Source organism: Musca domestica, unplaced genomic scaffold, assembly GCF_030504385.1.
Source record: "Musca domestica strain aabys unplaced genomic scaffold, Musca_domestica.polishedcontigs.V.1.1 178, whole genome shotgun sequence".
Classification (NCBI taxonomy): domain Eukaryota; kingdom Metazoa; phylum Arthropoda; class Insecta; order Diptera; family Muscidae; genus Musca; species Musca domestica.
Window position 1 is genome coordinate 310,289 of NW_026712236.1, and position 15,288 is coordinate 325,576.

The 15,288-nt window shown below is 36.5% G+C and overlaps 1 protein-coding gene across 1 annotated transcript in view; it reads right to left on the minus strand.

The window, feature by feature from the left end:
- Positions 1-15,288, minus strand: part of LOC101890230 (furin-like protease 2) — a 487,563-nt gene that overhangs the window by 42,789 nt on the left and 429,486 nt on the right. The window contains exons 7-10 of the mRNA XM_059120791.1: positions 7,958-8,261; positions 3,054-4,187; positions 2,793-2,980; positions 2,522-2,678 (exon numbers count right to left, since the gene is read on the minus strand). Coding sequence (XP_058976774.1) covers positions 2,522-2,678; positions 2,793-2,980; positions 3,054-4,187; positions 7,958-8,261 — 1,783 coding nt within the window. The remainder of the gene's footprint in view (positions 1-2,521; positions 2,679-2,792; positions 2,981-3,053; positions 4,188-7,957; positions 8,262-15,288) is intronic.

Sequence of the window (15,288 nt, forward strand, 5' to 3'; positions counted from 1 at the left end):
TTGAGTTATATGTAGTGGGTAAAATGGACCACAACTTTTGTGTGAAATTGTTTTGGATACCTATCAAGACGACATAGAGTATAAATATAAGGAAAATATCCCCTGCAAAAAACAAAGGGTAACATTATTGCATAATTCCAAATAATCGACTAAAATGTGTTCGGAACTAAGGAGGTTTTCCAACATATTGTAGTGTTGTAGGTTATCACATTGTTTGTCTTTGCTAAATTGGAAATTTTAGGGACGTCAAACACTCGAAATTTTTTATGATCCTGGCTGAAGAAGAATTTTATAGAATTGGTGGATAAACAAAATTGGGACTCTATGGATACAGTCATTATGAGTCGAATCTATGTATATATAAAAGAGTAGTGAAACAATTGACTGACTGATTGATAATCAAAGCCCAGCAGCAGACAGTACAATTGTGTTCGGCGTGTAATACAGGCCTGTACAATACGATGCTCCGCCACTCCAGATCATCTGTGGTTACAGCCCGCGAACGGAGCCAATTTTTATACCTTACACCGCAAAGTGGTAAGGGTATTATGTCTTTGTGCAGTTGTTTGTAACAGGGAGAAGGAAGCGAGATAGACTCATAGTTACTTTTGAGGATCTTCATAGAATCACTTTCTAAGTCGATTTATGCATGTCAGTCCGTCTGTCTGTCCATGAATTTTTGTGAACAAAATGCAGGTCGCATTTATTATCCGATTGGGATGAAATTGTCCAAACAATATTTGTTTGGCCTAAGGACGAACCCCATTGACATTGGCGAGAATCTGTTCAAATTTAGATACAGCTCCCATAAATTTCTGGTCAATTGTGCATCAAATGGCCAATATAAGTCCTAATGACCTGAATTTTGGTACATCCCACCGAATTCAGTCTAGAAGCAAGTACATTAAATTTGGAGAAAATCGGTTCCGATCTAGCTATAGTCATTTATATGTTTCATCCGATTTGGAGTTTTAAGTCCATCACAAATGTTATCGAGATCGGTTCAGATTAGGATATAGCTCCATATATTTCTTTATCCGATATCAGGTTTATTGTGCACCAAATGGCTAATATAAGCCTAAATGGAATTTACGACTAAATTCATCCTAGAAACCAGTACTTCAAATTTAGCGAAAATCGGTTCTGATATAGCTATAGCTCCCATATATATGTTTTGTCCGATTTGGGGTTTAAAGTCCCTTAAACGTGTAATATGCATTCCACAATAATGATCTTTGGTACCAGATATCAGATACAGCTCTGAAATAAGTGTGTGGATATAGTTCCTTAGATTTTGGTACATCCGACCGAATTCAGTCTAGAAGCAAGTACATCAAATTTGAAAATGAAACGGGTTAGATATAGCTTTAGCTTCCATATATATGTTTCATCCGATTTGATGTTAAAGTCCGTCACATGCGTAATATGCACTTTACAACAAGGATATTTGTGCCAGATATCTTATAGAACTCAGAAATACATTTGCTAAATTTTATCAAGAACGGCTAAGATTTGAATATAGCTCCCATATATATCCAAATGGAGTGAATTTCGGGACGTACGTTTCCATTTTGTGGAACTCGGCTCCGATATATATATTTTTTTTAATATAATCCCTCTCGAAGTGATATCATTCGCTCTACAGCAATGTTTTTTGGAATAAAGAATTAAAATGTCTCCGTCAAATTCAGTGAAAATCGATTCAGAATGGGATACGCCTCCCATATATTAGTTACCCCTGAAACAAAAACTATAACTGCTCTGAAGTCAAAGGTTGATAGGTGGTATGATCTACTTGAAATAAATTCTTTTGGTACGGAAGCTCTACTTAATATGGTGTAGGGTGTCATATAATCGGCCCGCCCGACCTTTGACTATTCCTTAAGGGTTTTTTATATAGTTATTTCGCTGGCAATACATTTTTAAATAATGAGATATTGAGTATTGCAATTAAATTTACATAAAGACTGACAATATAATTAGGTAGAAAATGTAATTTTTATGCTTCAATTTTTTTAGGCATTGGAATTACAATTTAATGTTATCCGGTATTATATATTTGCAATTAAATTCTGTTTGCACTATAAACAATTTTCATTGTAGTTTCATTGGTAGAAAAAAGTTTAAAAATCGACGTTTATCAGGTTATGATTTTTTATAACTCATTATTTGAAATATATTCAAAATAATTTGAACCAATTTTTTAAGTCAACTGTATATTATTTCATTCCACATAACCAAAGTTAACTTAATTTGCATTTCACTTAACCGCACTTAAACTCCGAGGTTATATGTGCAGATTGGAAAGTATTTTATTTCATATTATTCCTCATAATATTCCTCTTGGCAATATTATGATGTGGAAAAAGTGTCAAGGTAAAGGAGATTAATGTTGTATAATATTGTGCAGCACTACCACTACAACCATATTCTTGTTATATAAAAATAATTTCATATAAAAATAAAACCGCTGAAGTACTTGTGTAGAGAAAAGCAAGTATTAAAACTGAAGTGTACTTACTTGTATTCCTCCGTTTCGTAGGTATGCAGGGGGCACGAGGAGAAGCATTTATGTTCATGCATCACTAAATGATGTTCACATGATGTACAATAATCGGGACGATCTTGACATGAACCACAATTAGCTTCACAGGGAACACAAGTTTTGTTGTCATAATCTGGAAAAAAGAAGAACACAAAGAAGATGCACAAGGAGACGTTAGCAGAAGGCCAGGCAAGATGAAAGTACTTATTTTGTTTTTATTTTCGCTTTACAAGACTTTTCAACTCACTTTCATAATATCCTTCGGGGCAGACCTGCAGGCAAACAGCCAAGTCGGTTACATGCAAATGGGCAGGAGCACAAGTCAAACAACTATCTTGGCCTGCACCGGCACAAGTTTCACACGACTCATGACATGGCCAACAGACACCGCCTTGGTTGGGAAATGAACGTGGGGGACAACGACTGACACAGGTGCTAAAAGGTTGAAAAAGGATGAAACATTAAATAGTCATTTAAGATTTTTTAATTCCCTACAAAAAATACTTACTTGTCCAAACGATAGTGTTTACAGGCCACACACTGGGTGGGTCCACGGCCATAGCAACCCTGGGAATCACACTCGGGATCACAGTCATGCAAAACCAGTTTATTATTAGAATCGGCCATGACATTTTGTCTCTGCGGTGTGGGTATGTTATGGCCATCCACAGTGGTAACGGCCTGCTCGGGATTAGAACCAGCTCCCGTGTAGAGATTTTGGAAATTTAAAAAACTACTAAACTGATCGGTATTTATGGGTTGTCCTAAATCCGATTCAGTTGGAAAGGTATACACAGGATCACGTATGGGTTGCGACACCAAATCACTCTTCAAACGCATAGGCTGTACAGCTGTGCCATAGAAAATCAATTGCCATTTGGACAGGATGCCAGGTTGATTTACCCGACGACGACCACCATTGATGATTTGCAGGGTCCATCTACCCTCAGCCTTTTCACCCCAGAAATGAACACTCAAGAATGGCCAGTCATCAAAGTTCGATTTGATTATATCACGTGGTCGCTCAAACAGCAAAGTACTCGTGGTGCCCATGGGCGAGGTGAGCAGGATACGTAAATTACCACGAGGGAAGAAACGCAGTGTAATGCGACACTGTACATGTTCCAAATAGCGAACTTCATTAATCGTTCCCGCACAGCCATTTACATCCATATGGGTAGCCAAAGTATAACCATAGGTCCCCTCAATTTTCCGATCTTCATTATTCTCTCTTGACTTGCAAATATGTTGAGGCGGCACTGTGGTCCATTGTTCAGCCAATGAGACCATAGCTCCAGCATCCATAAGACCATAACCAAACTTGTGGGAGTACTTGCGTTTAACACCATTCAACATCCAACCAGACTCTTTTTCCAATGGAGCCGGTCGGGATGTGTAGACAACCAAATACTGCATATCACGCCAAGTCAAATTGGGATTGGCTTCCAAAGCCAAGGCGCAAATACCAGCGGCTAAGGGGGCAGAAGCTGATGTGCCGGTATGTTCCACGGTACAAATATGATCGGGTCTCAGGCGACCGTCCATATCAACGGTGGCAACGCTCTTGTCGTGACCCGGAGTTCCTGAACTGTAAGTGGTGGCGAGGGTAGAAGAGCATTCTTCCAAATACCAGGGTTTGAAGCTGAAAGGAGAGTAATAGATAAAATTAGAAATGAATTAAAAGTTGGAAAAAGCAATAAGAAGAACGCATAAATGAAAGGAAAAGTACTAAAAGTTGCACAATAGTACGCCCCTGTCATTGAGCCGCCGGAAAGGGCTAAAAATTATAAATTTGTATATAAAAGGAACGAAAAGTCCAAAAAGGTACCGAATAGTATGCCTTTTTAAATAAGGCTACCGGTAAGAGCTATAACTTGTTAATTTAGCTTAAGGATCACCCTCCGAAAGGAGGGGGTAAGGTAATGTGCTATTTTTAAAAATTCGTAATTTAAGAGTACACAAAGTACTATAAGCACAAGTTTTGCGGCACTGGTATTGAGCGACTGGAAAGCCCTGAAACCCATAATTTTTTGTACGGCACCATTTTTGAAGGAGATAATGCGCAACTTTTGTATATTTGGGCTATAAGCATATGAAGAGTACTAAAAGGTACCGTATGATTTTGAATTTTTCTCAAGGTTTTTCTTGGTTAAGTGGGTGAAAATGCGGCTGAATTTTTAAAAATTTATACTTTAAGGGTACAAAATGTACTGAAAGGTAAAGAGTCATCGCTCAGAATTAAAATATTATTAGATAGTGTTATATGTAATGTTATATTAGATGGAGCGGAATTATTGAAAAATTAGTGTTACGAATCGTACTAAAAGGTACAAAACTTTTGTCGAGTGATCGGTAGAAGCAAAAATTTTCGTAATATTCGATATTGGTGCAAAAGATATAATAAGTTGCGAGTTTGAGAAATTTGTACTACTACTATGGTAAGACAAGCATTAAAACGTACAAAATGGTTGGGCAAGATGTGCCGATTTCCAAATTGGCACCATTTTGCACCTGAAAATTTACCTACCTATGGATAAAATTTAAATTCGAAGGAGTAGAAAAAAAGGAACTTTTTTAAAGGGATCGATAGCGGATATTAGTACCAAAAGGGTATGAAAACGTCAACATTTTTTCGCAGTAATTTTCTGTACTTTTCGATGTAGAATCTTGTATGTAGAATCTTGGCATATTCTTTGCCGAGACAGAGAACTGACCTACCAAGAACCCCAAAGTTTTAGCTGATTTAGTTTAAAGTTGTGGCAGAAACCTAAGTAATACGGAAAATCGGTAGGTACCATTATATGGGGGCAATTAGTGGACCTGAATCAAACATTTTTTTTCAAGGAAAGAACAGACCTACCGAGAATCCCAACTGACAAGTTCAAGCTAATTTGGTAGAGAATTGTGGCGGAAATCTTCGAAATTCCGAAAATTGGGAGGTACTGTTGTAGGGGGGCTATAATAAATGAGGACCAGCCTGCATATACTAAAAACCTTTGTGTCAGGGTGAAATGAAAAAAAAAACCGCATCCATCTTCCCGACGTCAAGGAAGTGGACGGAAGAAAACAGCAACATCAGCAGAAATGGTTCGAAAAGTTAAGAAGCGACTTGATCGAAATCCCCGTCGCAGTGGCCGAAAAGTGGCTCGTAAGCTGAACATATCGCAATATTCCATTCGGAAAATATTAAAAAATGAGCTCGGGGTAAAGCCATTGAAATTCCAAAAAGTGCAAGAACTTAGACCGCAACAGAAAGAAAATAGACTTAAAAGAGTTGCTTCGCTTGGCCGAAGGTGGTGAACTGCCGAATTTGATTTTCTCCGATGAGAAAACATTCGTTGTCCAGCAGCTTGTAAACAAACAAAATGTTTACTTGCCAAAGAGGTCAGCTGAAAATGTGCACTTTCGATTGGCCACCAGAACCGCCGATGGTCGCTCTCCGCTCGTATTAATCGACTGTGGCATCAGAATAAATGCCGAATATTATCGTGAAAATTCTGGAGGGCGTATTAAGGCCTTGGACACGCAAACATTTCGTTCGCAGACCTTGGACATTCCAACAGGACTCAGCACCATTGTACTCAGTACGAATTGTTACAAAATGAGGTTCCTCTTAACTTATTCTAAAATTCGATGCCATTTCCGACATTTCTTGCTTTCATTCAATAAAAATTTAAATAAAATGTAAAAATTATGTCGTTTGACTTTGTTGCAGTTTTTTTTATCTCACCCTGTATACATTTTTGGGGTCTCCCACAAATATTTCGAGGTGTTACAAATGGAATAGCAAATTTATTATACTGTCCTTCGTATGGTGGAGGTTATAAAATGAAGCTTCTTGGGGCTAAAATATATTCCAATAGTACTACATACAAAAGCGCATATTAAGAAATTTGAAATTTAGAGCAGTTTTATCTAATGAAAAGTATGAGAAGACTTTGAGTTATAAATTTCCAAAGAATGGATCTCTGTATTCCAAAAAAAAAAAAATCTCTATGAAAAGACAAAAAACAACTTAACTTGATCGATATAAATTTCGAAAGTCGTACTTTTCCCGTACTATCTATTTATAGTATATAATGAATTAAGAAAAAGATATAGAAAATATTTGAAATAAATACCAAATACTATAGGTTGAGGATTGTGGGCTTGAGTCGTATCCCCACTAAAAGCAAATATTGCCGTTATAGCATTAAAATGATATTAGGGTGGCAAATTTGATTAAAAAAAACAGTTTGAAACTAATTATCGGCGGGATATGCCAATCTTATAGCCTTACGTAAACGGTAAAAATTAAAAATCTGGATTTTAAAATTTTATTTTCTGCTGCTCTTTTTATTCTACGAATTTAAAGGAATATTTTCAAATATACACAATTTATTTATTTTTTTTTGCACTCCAGCCCCCCATTGTCATTGGGCTGCGAGTGTATTAATATTTGTTGGTAATGAATATTTATTGGCTTTCAACAAATTAAATATGGCTTAAAATTAATGTTTGTGTGTGTCAGTGTGTATCGCCTATTAGGGGTTTTTGTTAAAAGCTTTCGTTTTAACATTATCGATTGCGGGTGTAATTATTCATTAATGTACGTTCACAGGCCACCCACCCTCCATTTCTGAAGTTCTCTTTTGGCTTAATCATTTGGCCTACCGCATTATCATATTTTATTTGAATGTTGTTGTTTTTTTTTTTTGCTGTTCTCGTTTTGGTTCGATTTAAACGCCACTTTTAGTCCCGGCTTTATTTATTTATTTATTTTTATTTCTGCTGTGACATTGGCAATTTGGCTGGAACATTAAGTGGGCCAGAGATAATGAGCTGGATTATGTGGAGGGCTTTTATAAGACTAGTGAGTGGATTTATTATTTAATTTTAAAACTGAATGTTTAACGACTTGTTAATAACCGCCAATGCAATAAGATAAATATGTTGAATATTTTATGTGGGGAGGGCGGAGTGAAATTAAATGTATTAATACCAAGGTAGATTTCGGGGGAAACAATTGCAAATACGTGTGTGGATGTTTGAAAATGTTATGTTTTATAAAAAAGTATTATAATAAACTTAAATTTTAAGTTTAATTATTAATTAAAATAATTAAATCTTTTCCTAATATTAAAAATTAGTTTTCTTCATATTTTTTACCTAAATTTGATATGTGATAAAAAAAAGTTTTTTTGTCATTGGAGTCATTTTAAAATAACTCCTGGGGAGAATATTCCCAGACAGAGAGAAATGGTACTGATGTGGATTGGGGGCTCTTTCCAAAACCTAGATATTATCTCCCCTACCCCCTATAAAGCATTACCATCTTTCTCCACTAAAACAATTGCTGTTTTTATAAAATTTTGTCTTTTTTTGCAACAAATAATTAAATTATTTCTAATATTCAATATTTCTTTTACTTACCCTCCTTGTGTAGCACTGGAAATGGACAGAGTGAAAATCGAGTTGGTATAACCATCACAGTTGCAGGAATCGGTATAACGACCACCATTGCCAGAAGCCCATACAAAAATGGAGCCTTTACCTTGACGACCGCTGGTCACACCATAAATGAAGGCACGGCGAGCCAGGGGACCGGGACCATCAACTGTGGAGCCATCATCTTCTGGACCCCATGAAGCACTGTAAATATCAATATGCGATGGATTTAAACTTAGAGCTTGCGCTTCGACAACATCATTCACTTTGCCATCCAACATACGAACACCTGGAATGAAAAATAAGTTTAATACAGGATTAATAAATATTATTTTAAATATTATTATATTAAATATTTGATAAATAAATAAAATATTTTGATAACAATTATTTGGAACATAAATTGTATTATGATCCAAATGTTCAGTTCTGAATAATATACTTCTAGAAATTTTACAAAAAAAAAAAAAAAAAACAAATAAATAAATAAAAAATAAAAAAAAAAGTTTCAAATGAAGAAATAAAGACCAATATACGATTTCTGGAAGGTTGTTATTGCGGAGGGGATTTTTGAAAAATTCTAAAGAGAGTTCTTATGGCGATTGAGAAGGCGATAGCATTTTTTATTTTTTGAAATTTTAAAAACTATTGACGGGGCTACGTTACGGGGCCTTGTGACCGAATTTTTAATTTTGATTTTTGATTGGAACTTACAGGGTGCGATAAAAAACTGCAACAAAGTGCAACAGTATTTTTACATTTTTTTTTTAACTTTTATTGAATGAAAGCAAAAAATGTCAGAAATAGCACCAAATTTTAGAATAAGTTGAGATTTGTTCGAATTGGTCACCTTTGGCACGAATTATGGCCTCCAAATGGCCAATGAAATCGTCACACGCTGCCCGAATGTTGCTCTGCGGTATTTTGGTCCATTCCCGGCGAAGCGCTTGCTTGAGGTGATCGACACTTTGTATTTTTAGTACCAAGCTTGCTTTCCAAAATACTCAAAGACACATTAGTCCAACGGTCGATTAATACGAGCGGAGAGCGACCATCGGCTGTTATGGCGGCCCACACCATCACCATGGCCGACGCTTGAGTTCTGTTGGCCAACCCAAGGTGCACATTTTCAACTGATCTCTTTGATAAACTGCTGGACAACAAATGTTTTCTCATCGGAAAAAACCAAATTCGACAGTTCACCACTTTCGGCCAAGCAAGCAACTCTTTAGCTCTTTTGAGTCTATTTTCTTTCAGTTACGGTGTAAGTTCTTGCACTTTCTGGAATTTCATTGGCTTTACTCCGAGCTCATTTTTCAATATTCGCCGAATGGAATATAGCGATATGTTCAGCTCACGAGCCATTTTTGGGCCACTGGACGCGGGTTTCGATCAAGTCGCTTCTTTACTTTTCGAACCATTTCTGCTGATGTTACTGTTTTCTTCCGTCCACTTCCTTGACGTCGGGCTACGCTACCAGTATTACGGTAACGAGCGATGGTACAAGACACAAAAAAATTATTCACATTTAAATGGTGGAGTGCTCTAACGATAGCCACTTGTGCTTTTTTAGCCAAGTATAAAGAAATCACTTTATCACGCTTTAACTCCATCACGAATATCTTTTTTTCTGGAAAATTCTCATCAAAATGCTTTTGTAGGCTTGTGAACAATATAATTATCTGTCACCGGTATCATTTTAACCACTGTCGGGCGAGTGGCTTAGAAATGACAGCAGTCTGAAATTGGTGGCGGTTTTTTACGTATTACGAATTTCCAAAACTTCCTAAACTACATGGTACTAAATTTGGTACAATTCGTAAATGGGCGAACCGATAGGACTTGAGTCCAAAAATTGGGAAGTAAGATAATTTAAAAGTATATCTTCCTTCAGAAAACTGAAGATCTTCTGCTGTGGAATAACGCAAGCTCTTCTCCTATAAGAGACCACAAGTTTTTCTCCATAAAAAACCACAAGGCCTTCTCATATAGAAAGGTCTTCTTCTCATAAAAAGGACTTTTATTTCACATATTATAAGAGTTATAATAATTCGAATTGTCGATACTTATTCACACCAAATCTTGTGTTGATATAACTTTTTGGATGTGTCGATTTTGAATTGAATCGTATGTTAATTTCCCGTTTTATGAGCTTAATGGTTATTCAATATTTTGACCAGTTGTATGGAATGTACCAGAAGGAGTGGGCCGATATTAGAATATGTATAGTTTTGGAATGAATCGCCTGTTTATTTCGCACTTTATGAGATATATAATCATTCAACATTTGACCTCACCTGATCTTGTACTGATAGACATTTTGAGATGTGTTGAGTTTGAAAATAATCGAATGCTCGCATCGCTGTTACGTGCTTCATACTTATTAAAAATTTTGACCCGTTGTGAGGGAGGTACCAGTAGGAGTACACCCATATCTACCATCTTCCCACAAGAGCTTGTGTTGGTAGAAATAATGGGATGTGCAAAATTTAAAGGCAATCTGACCCTAATTTCAAATTTTATAAGAGTTATAATTATTCGAAATTTTGACCCTTTGTGGGGTGGTACTTGATGGAGTGGGCCGATATTGCCCATTTTCGCACCTGATCTAGCACTGACAAAAATATTTGGATTTTCAAAATTGGCACAACGTCGAATGATCCGTTCTCTTTCAATGATGGGAAATATTTTTATTGAAAATGTTGACAATTTGTGGAAGAGGACCGATTTTGCCCATCTCCGAACTGGATCTATGTATGACAATAATATTAAGATGTACCAAGTTTGGACCAAACTGGATTCTTCCTTCGAGACTTATCATGCACACCATTCAGGCAGGCGGACGGACACCCTTAGATCGACTCCAAATGTCCTTAAACGAAGTGGTCCAAACAGACCTAAACCGTTATTTCGATGAGGTACGTTTTGCCTGTATCAATTTCTATATACCCCCTGTAGCCATATGGCTGAGGGTATTACTATCGGGGATTTAGTTTATTAATATACCCGCTGCCTGCAAATGACTGAAGGATCTATACTTTCGAAAATTAAATACCAATTGTTAAGAACCGCATTTAAAAGATATGACAAAAAGTTCCCAAGGCAATGTATATATCATCTCATTGTTTTCGTTTATAACAATCTCCATGGTGCCACCTCCATTATAGTTTAACGCTATTGGGAAGTAACAACACACCCCATAAAATACTTAAACTGTCATTGGACTTGATGAAGGATATGCTTTTCCCCTTGAAAAAACGAGAATAAAATACCAAGGAAAAAAACCACGGACATTCCTCTCCTCATCAAACACACAAGGGCAAAGAAAAAAATGAAAACATTCTTTCATCAGATAATAGTCTTTGGTTTTTGTTATGATTTTTCCCTTCTGTACATTTTTGCAAGCCATGTATTGGATAGATGCACACACACACACGTACACCGAGTTAACTGTAAAAGATGAATTGATTGTTTAAAGAAAATTTATGGTATGACAAGCAGAATTCCAATACCGGAGAATGTCTTTTACTTTGCTCTACTGTTCAGGAGAGTGTTTTTTGGTGAGATGCCATTGAATAATTTGAGTGTGGCAAGCAACCGAGAGGGAGAATATCCTGTGTCAATACAATAAATAAGACATTAAACAGAGTGGAATTTTTGAGTTGTAACAAAAGATAAAATTACATTATCCAGAGCATGTAAAGGAGTGAAAAATGTTCAATGGTTTTCCGTTGATCATGGGAATTTTCTTGTAATTCTTGTTAAAATTAAATTTTAAATTGAGGGTTAATTGAAATTTTCTAATAATCATAACCATTTATTTTAATACAAAAAATCAAGTTAAAAGCTATCAGTCGGTTGCACCGACAGATGTACACCCTCAACCAATGTTCAATTATTTAAATATATCTTGACTTCTGTTATGGTTATTAAAATGATTTACCCTCTATGGAGTAGGTTCCGAGGGAATGGGCCAATATTCTCCATTTCGGACGTAATAAAGGTGATATAAATATTGTGACGTGCCAGGTTTGGACTGTAATGGTTACTTCCATCACTTAATATGAGATATGTGATAATTTTTAGAAAATGTTAAAATGTGCGTGATGTACCATTTTCATACTTCATCTAATACAGATAAAAGTATTTGTATGAACAAAATTACCAGAAAATCGAATCGAAATCGGTTTCTGGTTGAGAGAAAAATTTAGATATAGCTAGCTGTAAAGAATAGCTGACTTTTTTCGCAATTTATGACAGATAAACCTATTGAAAATTATGTCCCTTTGTTGGTGACGAACCAGAAGGGATTCGCAGATATATATCATCTTCACAACAGATCTTGTGTTAGCAACAACTATTGTTTTTGTTAAATTGGAAGAGAGTTGGATGTTTATTTTGCTTTCTTTGAGCGTTTTGTTTTTTAAAATCTGTGGGGGAGGTACCAGAAGAAATGATCCGATCTCTACCATCTTTATAACAGATCTTGTGTTGGTAGAAATATGGAGATATACCACGTCTGATTGGAATCGGATGTTAAATTCGCATTTTATGAGCTTCATGGTATTCATCATTTTGGCAGTACAGGGTGAGATAAAAAACTACAACAAAATCAAAAGCCAAAATTTTTACTTTTTTTTTAAATTTTATTGAATGAAAGCAAAAAATGTCGGAGATAGCATCAAATTTTAGAATAACTTTAGATTTGTTCGAATTGGTCACCTTTGGCACGAATTTTGGCCTTCAAACGGCCAATGAAACCGGCACACGCTGCCCGAATGTTGCTCTGCGGTAATTTGGCCCATTTCCGGCGAAGCGCTTGCTTGAGGTGATCGACACTTTGGAATTTTTTAGTGCCAACCTTGCTATCCAAAATACCCCAGACACATTAGTCCAACGGATTGGTATCCGGATTGTGGTGGTGGCCACTGTGTGCTGAAAATGAAGCGAGGAACCTCATTTTGTAACCATTTTTTGGTGGCGCGTGCAGAGTGCGATAGTGCTCAGTCCTGTTGGAATGTCTAAGGTCTGCGGCCAAATTTTTTGCGCGCCCAAGGCCTTAATATTATTCGGCATTTATTCTGATGCCACGGTCGATTAATACTAGTGGAGAGCGACCATCGTCTGTTATGGCGGTAAACACCGGCGCTTGAGTTCTGGTGGCCAACCGGAAGTTCACATTTTCATCTGACCTCTTTGGCAAGTAAACACGATCATTTTGTTTGTTTACAAACTGCTGGACAACGAATGTTTTCTCATCGGAGAAGATCAAATTCGGCAGTTCACCACTTTCGGCCAAGCGAAGCAACTCTTTATCTCTTTTGAGTCTTTTTTTTTTCTGTTGCGATGTAAGTTACTGCGCTTTTTGGAATTTCAATGGCATTACCCCAAGTTCATACCACAAGAAATGATCGGATCTCTACCATCTTTAGTGGGAGGTACTTGATGTAGTGGACCGATATTGTAAATTTTCTCACCTGACCTAGCACTGATGCAAATATTACATTTTCCTCTTTCTGAGCAGTAATTTATTTTATTATTTTTTTTTTTTAATTGTGACCTTTTGTGGGGGAGGTACCAGAAGGAGTGTACAGATATTGCACATCTTCGAACTCGATCTAAGTTTGATAATAATATTACGATATACCAAGTTTGGACAAAATCGGATACTCCCTTTGAGAGTTATGGGGCGCACCAGCCTGACAGACAGACATACGGACATCGCTAGATCCACTCCAAATGTCCTGGAACGGGTTTGTTCCAAAGAGACGTAGGGTTAAAACCGTTATTTCGATAAGGTACGTTTTGGCCGTGTCAAATGATAAAGAGTCTCCCTCCATCCATATGGTTGAGAGTGAGAGTGAGAGAGGACATATTGGTATACATGATAATGAAACTAACCAATAAGGCAATCGCACAAAAAGAAACAAAACCAAAGCAACATAAACAACATTAAACAAAGGTACAAAGTTCCGGAAAAAAATGTTCGTCAATATAAATTTGTTAACAACTCTTAAACCACAAAAACCACCAACACTTCATGTTGACAACAAGGCACCATATCTATGGCAACAATGGAGCTGAAGAAGAAACCAACACCAACACAAATACCGAGCAAAAAATAATCAAGGAAGTAGAAAAAACCTTTAAAACTACACCAAAAAAAAGTGGGCAAAGAAGATGAAGATGAAAGAACGCTGAAATGAATCGACACTTGCCAAGTTTGGTAAGTATCGTAGCAACAAGAAATGAATCTTTCAAGATTTAAAAGTGACTTTTGACGGATGAGTGTCGTTTCTAACACCATGCAAGATTGCTGGTGATGGCAGTGAGACTGCCTGCCTGCCTTCTTGTCTGTCCTCACAACTCATCGCCGAAAAGAAGAGAAGACAATTTTTCTTCAAGTCCCGAATGGGATGAAATGTTTATCAAAAATACAAAAAAATAAGAACAAAATTTTAAAGCGAAAACTCACACATACACCCACGAACTCGCTGGTACATTTGCTTTGTTTCACCACCGACGCTACGGTCATGTTGCCATAAATTATAGTACAACGCATGAGTATCTCCTAGCAATAAATTTCTTTTCATCCACATGAAAGGGTGGAGTGGAAGTAAGGGGGGCTTTCATTTGAACTTCAGTTTGTTTGCTGTTGTTTTTTTTTTTTTGCTTGTTTGACTTTTGGTTTGTTCGAAACACCAACCGAGTCCTGTGAATATCGTGTCAATATTTTTCCAAAGTCTGAGAAGCCTTTTACACAAACTTTGTACGGTTTTAAAAATTCTCTTTCATTTAAGATAACTTTGTATTGCAGTGGCGCTCTTAGGGTATATAAACACATATACATATATGTCCTGTTGTTGGCAAACAAATTACATGACTTTAGCCATATTCTGTAGCTTGAGATACTTTGTTATGTATTTTCGCTGTTATTTTTTTGTGATTGGATATGCCTGACTTTTTCTTTTAAATGCAGTCTTAATTTTTGAATGAAAAATCATATAAATTTTGTTTTTAATTATTTTTAATGTGAAAAAGAATCGTAAACAATTTTCAAGGTTGCGACAAGGTTTGGATGTAGCAAACAAATATCTTTCCGAAACATATGAACTCAATATTTACCGAGGATTTGAAAGGTTTCTTTATTTTGGGTGCGGAAAGTTCAAGGGAAATCACTCTCCAGAAATATTAGAAACTTGGGATGGGATGAAAGGGATGCATTTGCATGAGAAATTCAAAATCTACTCTTAGGAAGATAAGGTGTCATAAGAAAGAACCAACAGAGAAGGTGTAGTTAATGTGTAGAACTTTGC